General features: G+C 46.1%; 1 protein-coding gene across 2 annotated transcripts in view; it reads right to left on the bottom strand.

The window, feature by feature from the left end:
- SPMIP7 (sperm microtubule inner protein 7) overlaps positions 1–21,254 on the bottom strand; it is a 59,290-nt gene extending 38,036 nt beyond the window's left edge. The window contains exons 1-3 of one of the 2 annotated variants that reach the window (XM_083188189.1): positions 20,531–21,254; positions 16,455–16,534; positions 14,254–14,324 (exon numbers count right to left, since the gene is read on the bottom strand). In XM_083188189.1, coding sequence (XP_083044315.1) covers positions 14,254–14,324; positions 16,455–16,534; positions 20,531–20,942 — 563 coding nt within the window. In that variant the 5' untranslated portion in view covers positions 20,943–21,254. The remainder of the gene's footprint in view (positions 1–14,253; positions 14,325–16,454; positions 16,535–20,530) is intronic. The other variant, XM_083188190.1, reaches the window with a different exon arrangement.
- Between the last annotated feature and the right edge of the window lie 4,362 nt (positions 21,255–25,616).

Genomic DNA, 25,616 nt, shown 5'->3' with positions numbered 1-25,616 from the left:
GAGCTACACTACAGCAAAAGGCACTGGAAAAGTGAGCTGAAGGTTTCCTCCAAGGTACACCTGGGCCAGCAAGCCGCATGAGACCCCCACAGAGACCCACGGCAGTTGAAAGTAAAGTGATTGCTAGTGCAATAATTTCCTGTAAGACATTGCAGGGATAATTGCCTAGAAAAGCCTTGGTTGCTGCAGGGAACTGTAGTACATCCCGGTGTTAGACACAGGGTGACATTTAATGGGATGCGATTTCACACTTTTTCACAAAATAACATACTTAATGAGATGCAAATTGCGGCAAAAATCAGTGCGGGGTAAGCTGGCAGTGGAGGAGGCAGTCAGCGCTGGACCCTGGTTCTGTAAGTATGTTGGTGTAAAATTGAGGTGTGTGTGTTTTATTTTTAACATGTGGTCCACCATTTTAAAGGTGGACTACAAGTCCCAGTGGCCCATTAATGCCCTGAATGCTGGGACTTGTGGTTCGCCAAGTCAGAAAGACGATGGACAGAGAAAGGAATGTCTCTGTGTGGCGCACCAGAGAAGAAGGATTACATAAAATATAGCTTTTAATTTATTATTTTCTAAAAAGGAGCGAAATAAAAACACAAATTGACACATACATACACAAACATGTATTTAAAACGGGATAAAGCTATCCCTGCAACGTGAGACCCCACTGTTGCCTGTACCTTCCAAATAATATTTATAATTTTAATATGACAATTTTTCAAAATAAATGCTTGGTTTTATACTGTTGTCTGTTTTTTACACATGGGCATTGGTGGTTCGCAAATATGTTTCTCTGTAGTGGGTATCACAGTTTATTTAGTTGACACTCACTGTGTCAGTAAGTCAGTAAATCTGATTATTTTTATTCCTCTGTGATATATCGAGGTGATAGAGAATTTTTACAGTCACTGGCCGTGATTTTAATAATGTGTTCGGGGTTTTGACATATATACGTCCCCCGTAATGCTGCTGCTGAGGAACGAGACCCGAAGCAGACCGTGGTCTGTCTTCTGTATCTCGTCTCCGACGCAGTTTCTAATAGCCGCCAGAGACTATCACGAAGGCTGCAAACGCCGGGGAACGGATACCACCGGGTGTGCGCCTAAGTTAGCTGGGCACAGAGGTCGCGGTCACGGACGTCAAGTGCCGCGCCTCTGGTTCAGCTACTACAGAGTGCGATGCACCACTTAAATACTATGCCCTATCTAAACAGATCAAAATGCATTCAAATTGGGGAAGGGAACAGGGGGTCACACGGAGTGTTTGGTCAGCGCACGCTTCGCTGTTTCTCTGTAGTGATACCCACTACAGAGAAACATATTTGCGAACCACCAATGCCCATGTGTAAAAAACAGACAACAGTATAAAACCAAGCATTTATTTTGAAAAATTGTCATATTAAAATTATAAATATTATTTGGAAGGTACAGGCAACAGTGGGGTCTCACGTTGCAGGGATAGCTTTATCCCGTTTTAAATACATGTTTGTGTATGTATGTGTCAATTTGTGTTTTTATTTCGCTCCTTTTTAGAAAATAATAAATTAAAAGCTATATTTTATGTAATCCTTCTTCTCTGGTGCGCCACACAGAGACATTCCTTTCTCTGTCCATCGTCTTTCTGTCATTATCTGATGTCCAGTGGCAGCACACCCTCCTGTTAGTATCCATAATCAATTGTATTATATCACAACTGAGGGGTCATACATCTCATTTCTGAAATTCTTTCCAGTGCGATTGGTCCCTGCTTGTCTTTGGTTCGCCAAGTCCCAGCATGTGGGTGAGGCCTGCTGGCACTTGTAGTTCACCTGTATAGAGCAATGTTTGGTATGAATGATATAACCCAATCAGGCCAGTGTCCACATCCCATAGACGCCGGTGGCAACCCTGGGCTTCAGCCCTAGATGGGTCAAGCCTGGTGGGGGGACCCCTTTATTGGGGGGGGGGGGGTCCTCACTCCCCCAGGTACCCCATCCAAGGCTGACCAGCCACAGTGCTCATGGTATGGCCGGGGGACCTTATATAAAAAGTGTTTCCTGGTTGTGGCATGACACTGCGGGCTGTTGGAGCCCAGATTTTTTGTCCCCCGTATTTTTTTTTGCAACCAAGATTGGTCCAAGAGTCCGGGGCTGGTTTCAGAAATACAGGGGACCCAAACGCTTTTTGTCCCCTGTATTTTTGGAACCAGGTCCTGCTTAATGAGCCCGGGGCTGGTTATGCTCAGAAAGGGGGACCTCACGCCATTTAAAAAAAAATTACACAAAAATCGCTTAGGTCCTTAAATTCGCCCATTTTCATGACCAAAAATCACCCATTTTCATGACTAAAAATCGCCCAAATTTGCATCTCATTACATATATGTATTCCAGAAAAAAAATGCGATTTTAAAAAGTGCGATAATGTGCGATTTTGGAAAGTGACTAAAAATCCCATCCCATTAAATGTCACCTAATGGGCAGTATTCAATGCTCCCGATTCACCGTTTTTTGGGGGCAAATCGGGCTGATTTCACTCCCTGCGGTGAATCTTTTTCATTGAAAATCTGATTCATCCTATTCAATGTGCACTGTTCGCTGAAAGCAAACAGTGAATGCCGGACAATTCTCCGTTTCATGCTCGCTGCAAGTCGCTGGTGTATTTCACTGTGATTTGCCGAGAGTGTATTCAATGCTAGGATGGCGAATTGCTTTCAGCATGATTTTCACCATGATTCACCGTCTTGCATTCGACATCTTTTTAAGGTGAACTAGAATGTGTTAAATATAGGGTTTTTTTTGTGTCACAAAATCTGTAATTTTATTTTGTGAAGGGGTATGCTATTTTTATTTATGTGCTTTCAGCACATGAATATATATTTAATTTTTAATAGTATTAATCATTTTTAATTAGATATTCACTGCACACTGGTCCCGCTCATTACAAATGCATGAGCGGGACCAGCGCAGCGGCCCCCTCCACCGCGTCCCCTGCCAGCTCTCCGGGGGGCAGCACTGTGCTGCCTGTGTCCCCAGGAGCCCTCCTTCTCCCCCACACATTCTGGGGCAGGCAGGAAGGCTTCCATCTCCCTGCCTGCTGGCGTCTCCCGACTCCCTGCAGTGAATTAAAAATCGCCGTCAGGGGCAGCGAGCCCCTGAGGCATTGAATAGGGGGAGTGGGAGGGCTGGCAGCGAATACTAAAGCCCTCCGGAACCCTGAGAATGTGCAGCGAATCCTAAACAGGATTCGCTGCACATCGCAATAATTAACATTGAATACTGGCCAATGTCTTATTGCTCAAAGCTGCGAAAGACAAAGAACTCTTTTTGTTGGAGCAATCTTTTTTTTCAGTTTTATAGATCTTTGATTTGAATACAATCAAAGATAAGAGTATTAATGTACACAAGTATGAATTGTCATACAACGATATCCAGTACATCTTGAAGTTGGATAATGTATCTAGTGTCTCATTTTCAAGGTAAAGATAATTGATTACCTTGTACTAATTATTACCCCAGATAGGTTAGTAAAGTTTAGGACATAACTTTTAATGATATACGTTAAAATTCACCAAAAAAGCACACACACATATATAGACATACAGACAAACAAATACACTTATATATAAACAGTCACTGGGCTGGCCAGCACACCTCCTCCACAACAACTGCTGTGTTGCCTTCCCCTGGTAGCCCATACACCGGAGCTCCAAATACAGAAGATACAGAGATTGGGGACACTAGCACCAGCTGGTTTGAATGAGGCGCATGCACTGCACTGTTTCCTCTAAATTATATGCAGACTGTTTAAATATCACTGGTTAAATATCTAGAGATGTGCGGGCTCGGATTTCAGAGATCCGAGCCCCCACGGACGTCATCATTCCGAGCCCGATTCCGAGCAGCGCTCGGAGATTCCCACCTGACTCGGTCCGTCCGCGTGATTAGAACGTCATCTCCCGGCGTCGGATTTCGCGAGGCTTTATAAGCAGCTGCCGCGCCCCCGCCATCTTCACTCCAGTTAAGTAGTGGGTTGGGAGAGGGTGTGTTGGTGCTGCTGCTGGGGCTTAAACTTGAGCTTGACCTTGAGCTTTTGCAATCGCTGGTGCTGTCTCTCAGTGCTGCTGTGTAGTAGTCTAACTGTGTACTTGTAGTACTACTGTCTCCTCTGTGCGGTCTACCTCTGGTGTGCTGTGCTGCCTGTAATTGATTATTTTATTTGCTGGGGCTGTCTCCCTCAGTGCTGCTGTGTACTCTGTTCTCAGCTTAGGACAACAGTCTAACTGTGTACTTGTAGTACTACTGTCTCCTCTGTGCGGTCTACCTCTGGTGACCTGTGCTGTAATTAATTATTTTATTTGCTAGGGCTGTCTCCCTCAGTGCTGCTGTGTACTATGTTCTCCTCTGCTTAGGAGAACAGTCTAACTGTGTGTACCTGCCTGTAGTACTACTGTCTCCTCTGTGCTGGGGCATACCTCTGGTGCTGTGCTGTGCCATTTATTATATATATATAATTATTAATTAATTATATTAAATATAAATATATATAGCCCACTGGTGCTGCACTACTGCCTGCACTGAATCTGCCAGTCTGGCGGTCTGTGGTCTGGGGCTCACTGGCTAATAAATAATTAAATACTGCCTGCCTAATAAATAATTAAATACTGCCGTATATCTCTACCTTTTATTAATAAATAATAAATGAATAATATAACTAATCACCAAATTAAAAATCAGATGAAATTAATTATAAATAATCATAATCACAATCAAGACAGATAGGGGTCTTATGAAATATTAAACTGACCAAAACAGATACACACTCTGCACCATCGAGCAGGTGATCACTGACATGCCAGGTGCAACAGTCTTTAGCACCCTGAATGCCAAGTGTGGGTTTTGGCAGATCCCTCTGGACAGAGCCTCTTCCATGCTTACTGCCTTCATGACCCCTATTGGGTGCTACGTCTTCCTACGCAAGCCCTATGGCATCACCACGGGCAGCGAAGTTTTCCAGCGCTGCATGGAGCAACAGTTCGCTGGCTCTCCCTTTGACATCATCGCTGTCAGCATCCTCCTTATCTGCACAGCCGGGTCCATCAGTTACTCCCACTGCTGCAATCAATGCTAGTGATGGTTACGCATGCCCTATGGCATCACCACGGGCAGCGAAGTTTTCCAGCGCTGCATGGAGCAACAGTTCGCTGGCTCTCCCTTTGACATCATCGCTGTCAGCATCCTCCTTATCTGCACAGCCGGGTCCATCAGTTACTGCCACTGCTGCAACCAATGCTAGTGATGGTTTACATTACATTACATCTTCCATCTGCCACCTTAAAATTGATTAGCCCACTCCCCTACACCCATTAGGCAATGATTTAAGATACGACTGGTAATAATAAATGAATAATAATCACAAAATTAAACAATCAGATTACATTATCACACAATCAAGCCAGATAGGGGTCTTGTTGGATGTTAAAGTGATCAAAACAGTTACACACTTGCAGACAAACTCTGTGCTGCACAAAATGCCCACCGCTCCTTGGCTGCACATGGTAAACAGTGCATGATCAAGCCAGATAGGTATCTTTTATGGGCCTATTTTTTTAAACTGCCATCGTGTCTGCCGCTGCAGTGCCACTCTTACATGAGCCACGTGTTTGTGCCGCACACTTGTGTGGCTTAGCATAGTTATCCAGCTACCTCAGTGCAAACTTTGGCAATTTGCTGCTGCTGGGGCTTAAACTTGAGCTTGACCTTGAGCTTTTGCAATCGCTGGTGCTGTCTCTCAGTGCTGCTGTGTAGTAGTCTAACTGTGTACTTGTAGTACTACTGTCTCCTCTGTGCGGTCTACCTCTGGTGTGCTGTGCTGCCTGTAATTGATTATTTTATTTGCTGGGGCTGTCTCCCTCAGTGCTGCTGTGTACTCTGTTCTCAGCTTAGGACAACAGTTTAACTGTGTACTTGTAGTACTACTGTCTCCTCTGTGCGGTCTACCTCTGATGAGCTGTGCTGTAATTAATTATTTTATTTGCTAGGGCTGTCTCCCTCAGTGCTGCTGTGTACTATGTTCTCCTCTGCTTAGGAGAACAGTCTAACTGTGTGTACCTGCCTGTAGTACTACTGTCTCCTCTGTGCTGGGGCATACCTCTGGTGCTGTGCTGTGCCATTTATTATATATATATATAATTATTAATTAATTATATTAAATATAAATATATATAGTCCACTGGTGCTGCACTACTGCCTGCACTGAATCTGCCAGTCTGGCGGTCTGTGGTCTGGGGCTCACTGGCTAATAAATAATTAAATACTGCCTGCCTAATAAATAATTAAATACTGCCGTATATCTCTACCTTTGTGGTCTGGGGCTCACTGGCTATACTGCCGTATGTACCGTCTGGTCTGGGGCTCACTGGCTAATAAATAATTAAATACTGCCGTATATCTCTACCTTTGTGGTCTGGGGCTCACTGGCTATACTGCCGTATGTACCGTCTGGTCTGGGGCTCACTGCCTAATACTGCCGTATCTACCTGTCTGATCTGGGGCTCACTGCCTAATACTGCTGTACCTGTCTGGTCAGGGGCTCACTGCCTAATTTTTTTTGGAGCCTTGAGACTTTTAGGGATGCTGTACTAGCCGACACCTTTAGGTGGACTCTGGTCTGTCTTGTATCAAGCACAGTGGTCTCATGTGCATGAGATTGTTCTCTGTCCTCTTTTAAAATTGTGTCACCATCACCATCTTCATGGGTGAGAATGTGATCTCCCTGACTTGGGGGAGTCAGGGCTGGGGCAGGAAGGGTACAGGCTGAGTGGGGGTAGGGCACCCTTGTACTCTGCTGCTTTTGCCGGCTCCGGCCGGTAGCGTCTCCCTGGTGTCACGGCTGGCACTCTGCAGGGCCTCCCTCTTGCCTTCCTCATGATGCTGGCTGCTGGCTCCCTCTGTGTGCGCCGCTGTCCATCACCGCCGGGTCTCCTGCACGGAAACGCTGCCCGGCTCTCTCCTCTCTAGAGGGTCTCACTTCTGCACGCTTCCAGGCTGCGCACTCTGCTGCTCTCCTCTCTGTGGATCTTTAGGGTGCCCAGCCTGTCTTCTCTCTCTAAGCACGTGTCATCCTCTCTCACGCTGCTGCAAACCCTCCTCCGTCACGCTGCACAGTTTCATTTCACCTCTGACCTCTCCTTTTGCGCTCCCTGGGCAGCCAATCAGGGGGGTGTCAGGCTCCCTGCACGTGGACTGAGCTGGGGCTGTTTAACCCCTCACATCCCTGCAGTTTTCCTCTGAGCAGCATTGGCTGCAATTAAACTTCTTTGGGGGCACTCCAGGGGCACAGGGGGTATCCTGTAGTGGGCTGCCACACAAGCCCATTCACATTTTTTGAAATATGGCTATCCACAGGTTGTTCAGTCTGCCATTTGAGATTGGGATCTTTCAGCACAGAGACAAACTGCACATCAGGGTCAGGATCAACCAGGTTGTTAAACGGGGTTTCGACCATGAATCAATCACATCAAAAAATTAATTAATAATCAATCAATCATAATCACAATCAAGCCAGATAGGGGTCTTGTTAAATATTAAACTGACCAAAACAGATACACACACAACTAATACTGCCTCATCTACCTGTCTGGTCTAGTGCCCACTGCCTAGTACTACCGTATCTACCGTCTGGTGCCTAGTACTTCCTAGTACTGCCTTATCTACCGGTCTTGTGCCTAGTACTGACTTATCTACCGTGTGGTGTCTAGTACTGCTTCATCTACCTGTCTGGTCTGGTGCCCACTGCTGAGAGTCATTCGTATGAGGGACTTGTCTTTTAAATGCATACAACTGATTGCATTCCACTAATGAGAGTAATTGATTGCTGCACCAATCGCCCACTGCTCCTCGGCTGCACTGTGTAAACAGTGCACAATCAAGCCAGATAGGGGTCTTGGTGCTTGTTTTGAGGTTGTAGCAGGGGAGTACAGCTACGAGTCGTAACACCTTGAGAGAAGATCAGTACTTCTCTACCGGCAAAGGACATCCTCCTCGACAGAGCGCACAGCTTCACGAGGGACGCATGTGAAGCAGTGAGCAAAGGGAACACCCGCCTAGCGAGCCAGATCACCTGAATCCACCCTAGCGATCAATAGAGTTACAGAAGTCGCAGCCAGATAGAACTCTTCCAGCTGCCACCTAGTCATTGATTAGCCCCCTCCCCTCCACCCATTAGGCAATGATTGACGAGACGAATGGTAATAATAAATAATAAATGAATAATATTACTAATCACCAAATTAAAAATCAGATGAAATTAATTATAAATAATCATAATCACAATCAAGACAGATAGGGGTCTTATGAAATATTAAACTGACCAAAACAGATACACACTCTGCACCATCGAGCAGGTGATCACTGACATGCCAGGTGCAACGGTCTTTAGCACCCTGAATGCCAAGTGTGGGTTTTGGCAGATCCCTCTGGACAGAGCCTCTTCCATGCTTACTGCCTTCATGACCCCTATTGGGTGCTACGTCTTCCTACGCAAGCCCTATGGCATCACCACGGGCAGCAAAGTTTTCCAGCGCTGCATGGAGCAACAGTTCGCTGGCTCTCCCTTTGACATCATCGCTGTCAGCATCCTCCTTATCTGCACAGCCGGGTCCATCAGTTACTCCCACTGCTGCAATCAATGCTAGTGATGGTTACGCATGCCCTATGGCATCACCACGGGCAGCGACGTTTTCCAGCGCTGCATGGAGCAACAGTTCGCTGGCTCTCCCTTTGACATCATCGCTGTCAGCATCCTCCTTATCTGCACAGCCGGGTCCATCAGTTACTGCCACTGCTGCAACCAATGCTAGTGATGGTTTACATTACATTACATCTTCCATCTGCCACCTTAAAATTGATTAGCCCACTCCCCTACACCCATTAGGCAATGATTTAAGATACGACTGGTAATAATAAATGAATAATAATCACAAAATTAAACAATCAGATTACATTATCACACAATCAAGCCAGATAGGGGTCTTGTTGGATGTTAAAGTGATCAAAACAGTTACACACTTGCAGACAAACTCTGTGCTGCACAAAATGCCCACCGCTCCTTGGCTGCACATGGTAAACAGTGCATGATCAAGCCAGATAGGTATCTTTTATGGGCCTATTTTTTTAAACTGCCATCGTGTCTGCCGCTGCAGTGCCACTCTTACATGAGCCACGTGTTTGTGCCGCACACTTGTGTGGCTTAGCATAGTTATCCAGCTACCTCAGTGCAAACTTTGGCAATAAAAACAATATTGTGAGGTGTGAGGTGTTCAGAATACACTGGAAATGAGTGTAAATGAATGTTATTGAGGTCAATATAGCGTAGGAGCAAAAAAAAACACCAAATTCTGCAATTTTAGCTGTTTTTAGGCTTTTTTTAACAAAAAAATCAGAACCCAAAACCCAAATAAATCCTAACACAAAACACTTAGGAGGTGTTTTGCCAAAACCCATTAGAACCCAAAACCTCAAGGTAATCAGAACCCAAAACCCGAAAAGTGGCCGGTGCACATCTCTATAAATATCACTGTCTAGGTGGCCCTGTGATCCTGCGATCCTGCAACCTACAGTATGATCTAACTATGGTTGTGTTTTCTCTAATTGCTGTTTATTGGTCTTTGTATTGATCTAACTGGATTTAATGTGGTATATAAAATTTGGGTACTTGTGTAGTTTTACGGCGCCACCGCGCGCACAGTGAAACTTTGAAACTTGGCAGTCTGCCAGACTCTGTGTTTACTGTGCGCGTGCCGCTCTAGCTGTTCTCAGCGCAGCGCGTGGCTGCTTTCCTTATGTAAGTAAGCTACATTATCAGCGTAGCGCTGGGCAGCAGCAGCGCATGCTGCCCAGCGCTGACAGGTCACTAAATCCAGACTCCCTGAACCGGACACCCCGGCAATTTAGACGTCTAGATTTAGACATCTAAATCCAGACTCCCTGCAAACCGCTAAGATGGGGGCATCTAAATTTAGACGCTAAAGCATCTAAATTTAGTAGGGTCTAGGGGTACACTATTAAACCTGTTCACAATGACAGTAGTCGACGTAACAGCTGTCGACCTTGTTAATTCCACTATCCACGCCAACCCCCACTATCCACGTCGGCGTGGAGTTGTTTTTATAAAGTGTGGCGAGCGCAGCGAGCCCGAAGCGTGGCGAGGGGACTCGGATACCTTCACAGGTATCCGCGTCCCCTCGCGGGCTTCAAAGGTATCCGTGCTGCGCTCGCCACACTTTATAAAATCAACTCCACGCCGACGTGGATAGTGGGGGTATGAAAAGGTCGTAGGACGCCTTTACAAGGTCGACAGCTGTTACGTCGACTAGTGTCATTGTGAACAGGATTAATAGTGTACCCCTATTATAGCGTATAAATTTAGATGCCCCCATCTTATTGATTTTCAGGGAGTCTGGATTTAGACGCTTTAATGTCTAAATTGCCGGGGTGTACAGTTCAGGGAGTCTGGATTTAGACTCTTTAGGGGTGTCCAGTTTACGTGCCCCCGTTGTCAACAGTGCGCAGGACTGCCTATTTCACTGTGGAACTACAAGTACCACAGTGACCTGTCAGCGCTGGGCAGCGTGCGCTGCTGCTGCCCAGCGCTACGCTGATAACGTAGCTTACATAAGGAAAGCAGCCATGCGCTGCTCTGAGAACAGCTAGAGCGGCACGCGCACAGTTAAACAGAGCCTCTGGCAGGCTGCCAAGTTTCAGACACAGACTGTGCGTGCGGTGGCGCCGTGAAACTACACAAGTACCAAATTTTGATTATATTGGTCGCCTTGGTAACAATGCCCGGCCGGCTAGCGTGTGTAGGCGGGCCATCAGCACGCCGCTCACGGCACATTGCTGCAGCAGCGTGTCTCTGATGGTGACATCATGACACAGCGCCGCTGGGAGCAGCGTTCCGTGGGCGTCCTTGTGCAGGGTGGTTCTGGTATGTATAAATGTATTACGGTATATGTATGTTTTATGTCCTGAAGACGGAGGTACAATAAATTACTCCAAAATGTTGGCTTTACTCCATTGGTGAGAACCTTTATTTAAAGTCTAAATATATAAAACTAGAGAGATTGCATCCAAAAATACCCCTCAGTATGGGGGTCAGATGTACAATTGGTTTAGCACGATGCCCCTGATGATGATAATGTTCAAGAGGAACACTCTGTACTGGATATTTCTAACAATTTTGGACACAATTTATATATATATATATATATATATATATATTCATGTATATGTATATATATATATATATGTATATATATATATATATATATATATAAAGTGTATTTGTCTGTCTGTACAGTATGTCTATATGTGTGTGTGCTTTTCTGTGAATTTTAACGTATATCATTAAAAGTTATGTCCTACACCCAGGGCCGGATTTGGGGGTCAGGCCGCCCCTTGGCATCACACTTTAATCCGCCCCCCCCCCCCCCCCCCCGTGCCTGGTCGGACCATCCTCGGCACTCAGTCCTGCAGCCAGGCTCAATGCCTACACTTGGCCGGTCAGCCTCTTCACCTGCTCCCGCAGCCGCCGGTCCTCGCCCTGTAGGTCAGCGACGGAGGAGGAGAGCAGCCCTGCCAGCATGTCTTCAGCTCCAGCTGACTCTCCAAGCCCCTGGAACTCCTCCATTTCCACCTGCAGCGTCCCCCTGTCACCCTCACACCAGAGGCTCCTGTAGCTGGCAGCCGGCCACACCGACACCTCAGCGCCGGGTACATGGATGTGCGGGAGGGAGACTGCATGCCGGCTCGGGCAGCATTGAGGAGGAAGCACTAGCAGCCGCTACAGCACAGGTAATGCCGGACACCTGTGTGAGCAGGAGCCTCGCTGGCACAGGTCACTAGCTTCTGGTCTCTACAGGCATCTATGCTAGTGTTGATGTCAGTGCTCTGCCGCTAGGTCATCCGATGCTGCTACCCATAGAGACCCAGAGCTAGTGACATGTACCGGGTGAGGGTCCTGGCTGCCTGCCGCCCTTAATTTGTGCCGCCCCTAGGCCCGTGCCTCGCGGGCCTAGTGGCAAATCTGGCCCTGCCTACACCTCCAAGTATACTAAGCTATCTCAGCTTCTAATTAGCAAAAGGTAAGCAATTATCTTTACCTTGAAAACAAGACACTAGATACATTAGCCCACTTTAAGTTGCACTGGATATCATTGTATGACAATTCACAACTGTGTACATTAATACTGTTATCTTTTATTGTATCCAAATAAAAAAAATCTATAAAACTAAAAATAAAGAGTGCTCCAACACTCAGGGCCAGATGTACTAAGCTTCAAAAGTGATAAAATGTAGAATGATAAACAAGCAGCCAATCAGCTCCTACCTACAAGGTCACAGACTGTGTTTGAAAAATGTCAGACAGGAGCTGATTGGTTGGTTTTTTATCACTCTCCATTTTATCACTTTTGACACATAGTACATCTGGCCCAAAGATAGTTCTTTGTGTTTTGCAACTTTGAGCAATGTGAAGTTGTGTAGCACTAGGATGTACTACAGTTCCTTGCAGCAACCATGGCTTTTCTAGGCAATTATCCCTACGATGTGTTACAGGAAACTATCGCACTAGCGATCACTTTACTTTCAACTGCCGTGGGTCTCTGCCCATCCGGCTTGCTGACCCAGGTGTACCTTGGAGGAATCTTTCAGCTCACTCTTCCAGTACCTTTTGCTGTAGTGTAGCTACTAAACTACAATGGCTAGTACCATTTTCATCTTTATAAAGGGGCTACTTCAGAGGTCGAAAACAGGCCCCATATAGATACATTTGGGGAGACAATTATTATCATTTGCTAGTATAGCCTGAAAATGGGTGTTTTCGGGAGATATCACATAAATAATAATTGATAAACAATCCCTAAATATATCACAGAGGAATATAGTATGCTTTAATTTTCAAAAAACTTTCTTTAGAATAATTTGTGTTTGCACAACTGTGAATTATATGTAAGTTTTGCTTATTTTGTACTATTAATGTTAGATTTTTTTTAACATGTATGAGAAAAACACTACAGGGAAAATGTCAATTGGAAACAAAACATTTATTACTCTATTACTAAATAAACCTTCAGAAAAATGGTTTGCAAATATGGGTTGGGTAATGAAATAATTACTGTTGGGGTACTGACAGTAATAACACTGACAGCGGATTCCCTAAGTTAAGTATTTTTACTCTGCCCCTCACCTTAACCTACCTCTCCCATAGCCTAACCCTAAACTCCCCCTGCAGCAATGTAATACTATGCCTACAAGAGATGAATACCGGACGATATAGTAGCTGAAGGGTCGACATATCATTACTGCGGTACAAATAAGAATGATGTAATGAAGGATGAATGATCCCTTGTTCTGTCCTTCATTTCCTTGAATGGCACCACATCCAATATTGCCCGGTTGGCTGTACAGCACAGCCCACTGAATGATATTGCTTGTGGCCACGGGAGATTGGCTGTACACGGTGTACGAGTTGGCCATTATGATGCTCTCATTTGGCCTGAAACTACATACTGTATCAGGCCGAGATCACTTCAGGATGTACCCAATACCACCTTTCATACAATCTAGCCCTAACTGTCCCACTCCCCGCAAAATAATCCTCTCCTAGTGCCTAACAGAAACCCTTACCTCAGGGATGTGTTGTGATTCTCTCCATCATGGAGACCTCTACTCACAATTTACAGTACATAAAGGTTCTGCTGCTAACGTCTTGGTTGCCAGATAACACAGGATTCTTCAAAAGGTCTCGTGGAGTCATGCCTGGACCGGCTAGAGCTGTTTCATGACACAAGTTGGAGGGATGGTACTCTTGATGAGAAGTCTTAGTCGTGATCAAATCATTGCCCTCCTGCATTAGCAGCCAAATACAGAAGCCAAAAACAATAATCCAATAATAATCAATTGGATCATTGTGTATAGTTTTGGTACATTCAGTTGGCAGATGACAGCTCCCAACCTGTGTGTTTGGTAATATGCCAATTGCATTTATAAAACTCCACCTTCTCAAGGAGTAATATTCCCTTATTGGTAACTGATTTAAGCAGCAAAACTAATTATTTCAGTTAATTTGAGTGAATTTGGCCCACTTTCATAGCAGGGTAGTCTAACAGTGATCTCTACAACTTGTCACATTCATACTGCAACTGTACTGATGAGAACGTCACAGCGCAGAACACAATAGTATAACAATATATCTTGTCCAAAATCTATTACTTCACCTTTGTGTAGATGATGTATACATGAATTTTCTGACAATGTCATCTCTGGAACACGAAGCCTCCTTTGACTGCTGACACAGACATAACAAGAATAATTAATATTTCATACAATATAGCATTCATTAAATTCAGAGTAAGTAGAGGATTGCAGATCTTATTGAACCTGGTGACCTGAAAAAAAACTGTGGTCCAAATAATTTTTGTAAGTATGAAAAAAGCACGCAACTGGGCAAAACCATGCTGCACTGCAGGTGGGTACCATGGGCCATATTCTGGTCCATGCGCACCCCTGCAAATTCGCAAGGGTGCGCTATGTGTTTGAAGTGTGCATGTGCATTTCTGCACATATGCTGTGTGCGAGCAGCCATATGGGAACGGCAGGCAGAAAATGACAATGCAGTGCTGCGAACCTTGCAGCGCTCTGTGTCAACCAGAGATTTAGATTTGGGAGAGAGCATGAGCGGCGCAATGTTTGCGCAGCATGATGTCACTGCATAATCACGCCACAAGCTCCCAGTCCCGCAGTTATAAGTAGGTTGAGCTGGGTGGACCATCGCCGTCCCTCCTACCTATCTCTGTGACATTGGCGTAATGCGGCAGGGGGGGATCAGCTGGGCAGATGAGCAGGCTAGCAGCATCATGTGAGTGTGGTGCGTGCTGTGCGCCGTGACATCTATAGGGACGGGGGCTGACATGGTGCTGAGCAAGCGCAGTATGTTCGGCCACCGAGGTGATCTGACGGTGGCATGCAAGTAATGCAGTCCTGACCACCGCCGGCCATGAGTGCTGCTACGGGCCAGGAATCCTTTTTGCATACAATCGTGTGGGTGGTGCCGGAGGTCATTAGGAGGGGCCTGTGCACCCCTGGCACCCCCCGTGCGCGCACCTATGGTGCAATCATAGGCGAATCTAGGGGGTGGTCCGAGGGTGCACAGGACCACCCATTAGCCTATTTTGTAGCTGAGGGATGGTGCTTTCCAATGAGCCCAGCCCTGTGTCTCTAGCCCCCTGGGAACCAGAGATACGGCCAGGCAAAGCTGGAACATTTTCCCTATAGGATAACATGGGACCCGCTAATTCCGACCCCCACCCAGTTCAACGGCTGCCAGTTCCCCCTTCGGCATCACTGAAGCTCGAGGTTGATCTCAGTCGAACCCAAATCGCTGGGCCTTCAATCTGATACCAGGCTGGATCCATATGGGTTAATTAGTTCCAGGGATATTGAGGTGAAACCGTTTTTTTTTTTTTTTTCATTTTTTAAATGTAATTTCATGACTGTTTATTTTCTTTGAGGGCAGATTTCTCTGGAACCAAACAGCCCAGTTTCACGGGACCAACTCAAAAGTTCTTCAATATGATACTGGTCTCATGTAAATGTGTCAGTTGGTTCCGAAGATATAGCTGGTTGGTTAAAGGGGAGTAGGGAGAGGGGAGTGGTTGTCTCTCCCCCTCACACCAGAAAATTCAGGGACTAGGCTGGTGTATAAGGGGTCAGCCTGGGAATGTCCCTGCATGATCCTGGGACTATATTCCCGGGTAAATCCCTGCATTTTCTGTTGTGAAAAGGGTATTATTTCAAACAGCCATGACCTGCAGTGCTCTGAATACAGCCGGGCAGCCCCCTGCTCTCTGCCCAGCTGTCAATGACTGTCACCCCTGCAGCTTCCGCTCCAATTCTTCTCCCCGCTTTCACCTCAGCCCGCCCCCCCCTTTAATCATGTGGTGCCGGCGCCCGGCGTGCTCCCCCGACGTCAAGCACAACAACAGCGTGCACAATATTTCAAATGTCCACTCGGCTAGAGGGGACACCAGGAGGGCAGTGGGAGCATGCTCTGCGCTGTACTCTGCTCCTCTCCCCATAGAAGCAGCTGCACCGCTCTCCATCTCTCCCTGCAGCAGCAGTGAAGGCTCATATAAAAATTTACAGTAAGTGGCACTTTTGGGGGGCATTGCTTAAGGGACGCTACAAGTGGCGGTATGTGGGGGCATTACGCATAATGTGTGGCTTAATGTGTAAGGGGCATTACGGTGTTCAGCATCATGTGTAAGCGGCATTATGTGTGCATAACTCTTTGTAGTATTATGAATTGTAACCTTTGCAACAACAAAAAAATGACATATCATTAAGAATTAATCTTTTCAACATGGTATATTAAAGAACCTAGTCAACAATAAACATCACTCCTTAAAGATGGGTCTACCTGTAGCACAAATGTCTGTGTTAATGATGTACCAGGTCCACGGGTTAATTGAGGAACTGCTTTTATTTTGCTTGTCCAACCTGTTAAAATAAGAAATGATATGCCGTTCATAAAAGAATGCATTGGTCAAGAACCAGAAGAGCAAGGTGAAAACTATTGCAATTAGATAAATAAACCTACTTATATCGCCCCCCCCCCCCCCCCCTAAAAAAACAAAACATATAATATACAGTATGGGGGTATATATCGAGGGGTATCAAGTATACCAGCTACATCTGTTGGAATTGAGGCAATTCCAAATTTTTCCTACGTTTGTTAACTAGGTACTTGTGTATTATCACGGCGACCATTAAGTAGTTTATGTACTGTCCTATTCAGCGTAGTGTCCCTTCAGCACGGCGGCAGCGCCCGTTAAGTAGTTTACGTACTGTCCTATTCGGCAGTCCCTCCAGCGTAGTGTAAAAGCTATTTGTGTAGTTTAATCGCCGTCTATGACTATGACTGCGACCGTGTGTACGTCCCCCCAATAAGCGGAACAGCGACTATGACTGCGACGGTGTGTACGGAGCTTTACACAGTCAGCGTAGCCAGTCAGAACACTTACGCAGACAGCTTAGACAGTCAGAGGTGAAGCGACTGGGGGGGGGGGGGGGTGCCTCCCTAATATTCTGGGTGGCACTCCCGCTTCTGCAGCCAGGTTTTTGGGAGCGTCCCGGCCATTCCAGGAGAGTAGGCAAATATGAGTATATTTAGTTATATCAATTGCCATTTTAAACTTTATAACAGCATAAATTTCATATCCAATGTGTCCTTTTAATTCTGACAAAGTAAAAATATTTTGGTGACTGGAGACAGAATGAAACTCTATGGGAAAAGCAACAGAATTGTATTCAGAGCTCACAGAATAACTATAACTGGAACCCAGGTTACAATACAATATACCACACTCAGAGAGAATAATTATAGGTAACAAATCCTGTCACATTCTTAATTTCCCCATCCTACTGCACATCATTACATACAATAAAAGCAGTGAGAAATAATCACCAGCTGTCACTATTTGTGTGGCGCATCAGTATCATTTTCTTGATTTCTAACAACAGGAAAAACCTAATCAAAACGAATCATTCTCTAAAGGCTGTTTCACAGTGTGATAAGGTTGTAGATGGCCAGTAAGTTGAGGGTTTTTACAGAAGTATGGGGCAGATTTATTAAGCTCGGTGAAGTGATAAAGTGTCTGGTTTTTATCACCGGCCAATCAGCTACTAACTGTGAAGTTACAGGCTTGGTTTGAAAAATGACAGGTAGGAGCTGATTGGCTGGTGATAAAAAACAGACACTTTATCACTTCACCGAGCTTAATAAATCTACCCCTGTGTGTACTATAAAAAAAAAAATGATTGTAGCAATTCAAAGTTCAGTTCAGTACTGTACAATATTGTATAATATGTACACATTATCTGTCATTTCGGACAGGGGTATGCGCAGCAATGTTGCCGGGTCGTTCTCATTGGGGATGGAGGGTCGGGGGGCAGTGGCGGTGCTGGACCATGGGAACGCCAAGAGTTTCATGAGCATCCCCATTAAAAGGGGGCCATTCCCATGGGGTCACATGATGTCAGCCGCCCGCCCTGTCTTCGTCCCGGTGTCCACAATTATAAGTCAGTCTCCACTGACGTATATTTGTGAAGGCAGGAGAAATCATTGAATCATTTCTCCTGCTGCGGGCACATGCAAGGGCGTGTGTCTTTGTAACACATCCCCCTTGTATAGTAGCAAAGGGAAATGGTAGGGGGACTGTATTCCATGGGGCATCGTCGCAAGGCTACACAGCTTACCGAGTCAAGCAGACTCAGGCCCATTGGGTGAGGCTCTGCACATATTATGATCGGCTGTGGATCGTATTGTCGACCTGACTTATGTCGACACAGTTGAGTCGACAGACAACTAGGTCGACAGGGTTCTAGGTCGATGTGGGTGAAGGTCGACAGGTGTCTAGGTCGACATGGGACAAGGTTGACATGGGTTTAGATCGACAAATGTGGTAGGTCAGATTCAGGATATTTTCTGGACACTTAGGCCCTTAATACCTTTTACAAAGTTTGTTCAAAAATCACAGATAATGAATAGATCATAAAGTAGTGACTGGAAAATAGTTGTTATGGGATTCTTAGTTTTTTCTTATTATGTGGGAACAGAATTATGAAGTTATTTAAATATTATATACAACGGAAGGGGGTTCAAATAAGTTTGCTTCAAATAAAGTGAAACTTATTTCTGTATGAATTTAGCATTATATAAAATATTAATAAGGGGGTGGGTGGGGTGCCTAGTTTGTCAGTCTCAGGCCCCCCACATTGTCTGATGGATGCCCTGGATCTGTATGTGGGATTCTAGATGAGGACTGTGCTGGGAGTGGGGTGTTAGGACAAAGGGGGACTAGTGTGTGTTCTAGGGGGCACCAACTAAAATCATGCCTAGGGCATCACATTGGCTAGGGGCAGGCCCAGGGCCGGATTATAATGGAGGCACAAGGGGTCAGTGCCCCTGGGCCCCCCTCTACCTAGGGGCCCCCTGTGTTGGCATGTATTTTTCAAAAAAAAAAAAAAAAACATTTTTTTTTTTTTTTAGCTAAAGGTTTTGTGCATGGGAGTGGGGTAGTGCTGCAGCTTCACCTATCTGCCAATGTCACAATGATTAATGGTGCTGAGCATCAGGATCCAAGGCACACTGATTGCACAAGTGTGCTGTGCATTACTGGGAGTTGACTAAGTCCCATGACACCAGAGGGCAGAGGCTGAGAGGTTTGTGCTGAGCTCTGATTGGTGGAGCTCATTACATGCTTCTCAGGCCCATGGAGAACAGCAGCAGCAGCTTAGTCATGGGAGGGTTTTTATTCAGCGGCAGCACTAGGACTGTGAGGTCTCCTACAGAGTAAGGTGCAGAGGGACAAACACAGACTTTTCATGTGGTAAGTATGTATGTGTATGTGTGTGTATATATACCAGTGGTGGGCAACAGGCGGCCCGTGGGCCGGATGCGGCCCGCGAGCCGCTTAGGTCTGGCCCGCCACTCTGACACATTAATATGATAAGCGGCCCGACTATAGCCGCTTGTCATTCACTTTTTAATGCCGCCGACGCCGCGTTAATGTCCTTCTGTGCCTGTCGTGCACAGTATTACTGGGAACGTGGGAGGGGACGTGATGACGCTGCAGCCGCCCCCCGGCCATTGGGTGACGCGGCCGCGTCACCGCGTCCCCTCCCAGAAATGCTGTGCGCGGCAGGCACAGAAGGACATTAACGGCGGCAGCTCAGCTGTAACAGACAGAGTGTCACCGACCGCGTACCCTCCCAGACGCCAAGCAGCAGTAAGGTTTCTCCGCGTCCAGGCTCCCTGAATCTGCCAGGCTCCCTGAATCTGTGCAGGGCGGGCGCAGTATGATTTTTGCCACGCACATCTATGAGGAACAGGCAATTATTTTATGTGTATTAGTGATATAGATATATATATATATACACACACACACACACACACACACACACCCAAACAGTGTTTGTGTGTATGTATATATGTATATATATATATATATATATATATATATATATATATATATATATATATTTTTTTATTTTTTTTTTATATTGTATATACAAGATATTATGTGTGCGGCCCTCAAATAGTTCCTGGTTTTGATAAGCGGCCCCCCAGCCAAAATAGTTGCCCACCCCTGATATATACAGATGTGTCCACATACATCTTGGTTTTATTGCGCATGTATGGCACAATTTGGCAGACTTTGGACTCTGCAAAAGTCACACTTTGTGATTTTTCTAAAAATTTCCACCTCTGATCTATTACTTTATACAAATTCTACTGCTGCAAACAATTTTCAGAATCCATCCACTCTGCGGCCAGTAATGACAAGTGCAAGGGGGCCCCCTGTCTAAAGTGCCCCAGGCCCCCCGAAGGCTTAATCTGGCACTGGGCAGGCCTGCTCTGTGCCCATTGCCTCTACTACAAATACTGTAACAGTACTAATGTTAACATGGCGAGGAGCCATTGACGTGAGTTACCTCCCAGCCTTGCTCTGAGTGCTGCATCTGGTCTGGCCACAGAATTCCACCGAGTGCCCGATTTATGGATGAGATCTGCGAGGTCAGCGGCTTCGTAGTTCCCACTAGATGACACCTCGCTGGGCCAGCACAGGGGTTGCCGGGGTACAGCTCCGCCCGGTGGCGCTGTCACACACCTGGGTTTGTGCAGTAGATGACTCCTGCGCTGCCCCGGTTCTGCCTCTTGGGGCCTCACCTCACTGTCATCCACCAGACACGGGATGGATTTCCCTGTACCCGGCCTCATATCCGCATCTGCCCCAGCGCTCACAAAGCCAGAGCATGGATCCACCACGTTCACGTCGTCCCGTAGAGGGTGCAAATAACTAGGCGACACTGGCGGGCCACGTCTCTGCGCTGTATAATGAGCCATGTTTCTGTAAACTGGACTAACGTCTGCTCCACTCGTGAATAATACAATTCGGTGGATGACTCTGTGTCGGTGCCGGAGATGATCCAAGGCTTAATGGAGTCGGTGGAATGCGACATAGATAGATTTAAACATATCACCCACTTCTGCCAGTGCCACGGATCCTTTCCTAGCTGTAATAATTCCACGCGTGTTGGTGGGCTATATCGTGCTGTGCACTCCTCCTGCTGTCAGTGGAGAGCAGATGCTACGGCGTCCTGGTTGCTAGGCAACGTGTAACAGAAACGTGGGACTCTCACATTCTGCCATCGCCACCCAGAGGCAGAGCGGGGAATATACGGGGATGTCTGCTCTCATTATGAACATCTATTGTGCTGCTGCTGCTGCTGCTGCTGCGGCTGCGGCTGTCTGCCTGCCAATATTATCCCCAGAGAGAACGTATATTTGTGTACACATTGCATTATATAGCCTTGTTTATATCTGCACTGCAAAATTATCTGGGTAATGCCCGTGAAACGCTCGTGTATTATATTTTTTTAAGGGGGGGGGTTACTGAATTAAGTTATGGTAAAAGTAATTTAAGTCTAGGTTCGGTCTGCATAAATATTTCTTAGAATATAATTTAAGTAAATCTAAAATAACCTATTCTGATTTTGCAATTAACTTTTAAAAATTCAACTAGCGTCTTCATTTTTATGTGACACTCATAATAGCTTATGCATTTATCTAATAAAATAGTGCATCTGCATATAATACAATGTTTCCTTCTAATTTAACTACGTCCAAATCTCAGAACTTAAATAAAAGTAACAGTCCTATAGTTAAGCACACAATTACTGTGATAAGGTGGTATACAGGGTTCCAGGCGGCTGACAGACTATGGGCAGTGGCCTTATTGTGATTGCCTCGCTCAGACACAAATTCATTCAGAGCGTGTATCTTAGCCCACTATGCATTCGTACTGTTCGCAAGGCGCATGTGCAGGTTTGGCCAACCGTGCACGCTCGCGACCTTACGAATAGAAATACGCTAGCAAACGAGCTTGTGCAGAGTAGGCATAATGTGGGCGTTTGGATGGGCTTGGCAACAACACTGGGCAGAAACCAGGGTGTATACTGGGGTTGGTGACTACAAGTGCTGGGCGGTGGCTTCGCTCCACTGTGCGAGCGCTCGGACGGATCGAGCTCAAAATCATTCGCTTGGTAAAAGCAAGTCTCACGCCTCGCAGGCCAGCCGCTACTCGGCGCCACATTCTCATTGGCAATAAACAAGCACAATAACTAAAATACATGTACCTGCACACAATACACACCCATGCAGCATACAAGTTTCTCTTATCAACCAATTAACTAAGTACATGGCACGGGCGTTACAAGGACCATCGGGCCAGCTGGAACAGCCATGGTCCGATCTGAGGAGGCGCCAGCTTTGAGAAGGAGCATCAGGCGCTGTGAGTATATTTTTTCCCCTAAACCTGTATATGCTAGTATTTGCAAACATCTGCTATTTTTTGCAAATAGCAAACTTTTGTGATTGTTTGAAAATGTTGGCAAACGTTTGGTGATGTTTGTAATTGTTTGCTGACATGTTGATCTGTTGTGTTGTATATGTGTGTGTGTTTTGTAGATAATGGACACATACTGAAAATGGCTGAATAAATCTTATTGGTGTAGCCTAAATTCACACATATTTTGAGGGTAGTGTGACATCTGACCAAATAAGGGCATAATGAGGAATGGTTCATTTGAACATTGGTAATGGCATTCAGTGGTTAAAAGTACTGAAAAACACATGAGCAAACATATTAAAAAACATCATGCAATGTCATATACAATCCTGTCCTAGGTATGTCTGAAAGCATGTAGTGGGATACATATGTCCAACAAAACCAGTGCAGGTACGTTTAACATTTGAGTGACTGGATTGTATCTCACAATGTTAGGCAACACAATAATGTGTCCATAGTGACAAAAATTGATATTAAGGGGGAAATTTACCAATATGAAAAACCTAGTTTTTCGTATTGGTATTTCCCCTACGACTGCATTCGACTGTTTTAGTCGTATGCAAAGTCGTGTTCCGGAAGGGAAATTACAAAGCAGTCAGATACGACTGCTTTGTAACCCTCCGATGGTGTAACAATTCATATTAGCTGGCCATATATACGGCCGCTAATATGAATTTTTCTAGCAGTCTGCACGGATCAGTCAGATCCGTGCAGGCTGCAATGTGTAAAAAAAAATAGAAAAATAAATAAATTAAAAAAAAAAATCGGCGTGGGGTCCCCCCCACAGCTGTAACCAGCACCAGGCTGAAGGAGCCGGGGCCGGTAATTAAAAATCAGGGAACCCGACAAATAGGGGTTCCCCGATTTTTAACAACCAGCCCCAGGCTCCAGGTCCGGGGCTGGTTCCCAAAATACGGGGGACAAAATGACTAGGGGTCCCCCGTATTTCAAGAACCAGTCCCAGGCACAACCAGCCAGCAGGGTAATGTCACAGCCGGGGGACACTTATGATATAAGGTCCCGCGGCCAAAACATTAACCCTACCGACCAGTCAGCCTGGCCAGGGGCCCTGGGGGAGTGGGGACCCCCCCAATGAAGGGGTCCCCCCCCTCCAGGACTTACCTGACCAGGCTGAAGCCTGGTACTGTCCCCGATGCCCCTGGGCGGTGGGCATCGAGCTGATAGTGGTGTAAAAAATAGATGAAACTATTGTTTTTTACTGTGGCACTACAAGTGCCAGCAAGCTGGGACTTGGAGAACCACAAGTCCCAGCCTGCTGGACATTAAAGGGCCCGCTGGCACTTGTAGTTCCACAGTTAAAAAAATAGTACAATAAAACACACTGACACACTTTTAAAATAAAACTTTAATACATACAAAGCCCACACATACTAATACTTACCTATCTTCTTTCCATAGGTAGCCCTGGTCCTGTGTCGTCTTCTGGTCCTGTGTCGGCGGTCTTCTGGATCCATGTTGACGTCCTTCTTCAAGTCGACGTCGCTGTCGGCGATGGCGTCCGGATCCGACGAAATCCATGGAGGAAGCTGTGGAAGGAAACCATACTCACCTGTCCCAGCGCAACGTAGTCCAGGTAAGTGTCTTGGCAAAAAAACAAACCGAACACCCCGAAACCAGCCGGACAGAGAGCCACACGGTACTCTGTGTACATTGTGCGGCTCCGCCTCCCGAATGCCGCTATTGGCCGCCTTGTGGCCTAGCGGCCAATCAGGAGCCGGTAGGCCGCAAGGCGGCCAATAGCGGCATTCGGGGGCGGAGCCGCACGATGTAAACAAACACCGTACGGCTCCCTCAGTCCGGTCTGGTTTCGGGGTGTTCGGTTTGTTTTTTTGCCAAGACACTTACCTGGACTACGTCGCGCTGGGACAGGTGAGTATGGTTTCCTTCCACAGCTTCCTCCATGGATTTCGTCGGATCCGGACGGGGACGCCATCGCCGACAGCGACGTCGACATGAAGAAGGACGTCGACATGGAACCAGAAGACCGCCGACACAGGACCAGAAGACGACACAGGACCAGGGCTACCTATGGAAAGAAAATAGGTAAGTATTAGTATGTGTGGGCTTTGTATGTATTAAAGTTTTATTTTAAAAGTGTGTCAGTGTGTTTTATTGTACTATTTTTTTAACTGTGGAACTACAAGTGCCAGCGGGCCCTTTAATGCCCAGCAGGCTGGGACTTGTGGTTCTCCAAGTCCCAGCTTGCTGGGGAGGCTTGCTGGCACTTGTAGTGCCACAGTAAAAAACAATAGTTTCATATTTTTTTTTACACCATAATCAGCCCGATGCCCACCGCCCAGGGGCATCGAGGACAGTACCAGGCTTCAGCCTGGTCAGGTAAGTCCTGGAGGGGGGGGACCTCTTCATTGGGGGGATCCCCACTCCCCCAGGGCCCCATGCCAGGCTGACTGTTCGGTAGGGTTAATGTTTTGGCCGCGGGACCTTATATCATAAGTGTCCCCCGGCTGTGACATTACCCTGCTGGCTGGTTGTGCCTGGGACTGGTTCTTGAAATACGGGGGACCCCTAGTCATTTTGTCCCCCGTATTTTGGGAACCAGCCCCGGACCTGGAGCCTGGGGCTGGTTGTTAAAAATCGGGGAACCCCTATTTGTCGGGTTCCCTGATTTTTAATTACCGGCCCCGGCTCCTTCAGCCTGGTGCTGGTTTCGGCTGTGGGGGGGACCCCACGCCGTTTTTTTTTTATTATTTATTTAATTTTTCTATTTTTTTACACTGAAGCCTGCAGGGATCTGACTGATCCGTGCAGGCTATAACGCAAATAGAACAGGAAAATGGTGTTCTATTTTTCTGTCGTATTTGCGTGGGTGTTTTACACCACTTAGTAGCCGTATTATCAGTACGGCTGCTTAGTACATCAGGAACCACCATTCTTTTGAATGGTGATTTCTGTCGTATTCTATCGATGGTGTAGGACATTCGTATTTGTAAATACAAATACGAATGTTCCATCTTCAGGAATACGAATTGTTGTATTTTTGGGATTGTAAATCCAGAAAATACAAATTCGTAAAAAAAAGGTGTATTTCTCGCTACGAATACACCTTTTTTCTACGAATCCATTTTGGTAAATGTCCCCCTAAGTGTGGTAATGTGATTATTTACCTATAGTTCATGGGTTCTCAAAGT

This window comes from Crinia signifera, chromosome 5 (genome assembly GCF_055691185.1).
Source record: "Crinia signifera chromosome 5, ASM5569118v1, whole genome shotgun sequence".
NCBI lineage: Eukaryota > Metazoa > Chordata > Amphibia > Anura > Myobatrachidae > Crinia > Crinia signifera.
The sequence above is the reverse complement of the archived record's forward strand: the minus strand, read 5'-3'. Positions and strand labels throughout refer to the sequence as shown.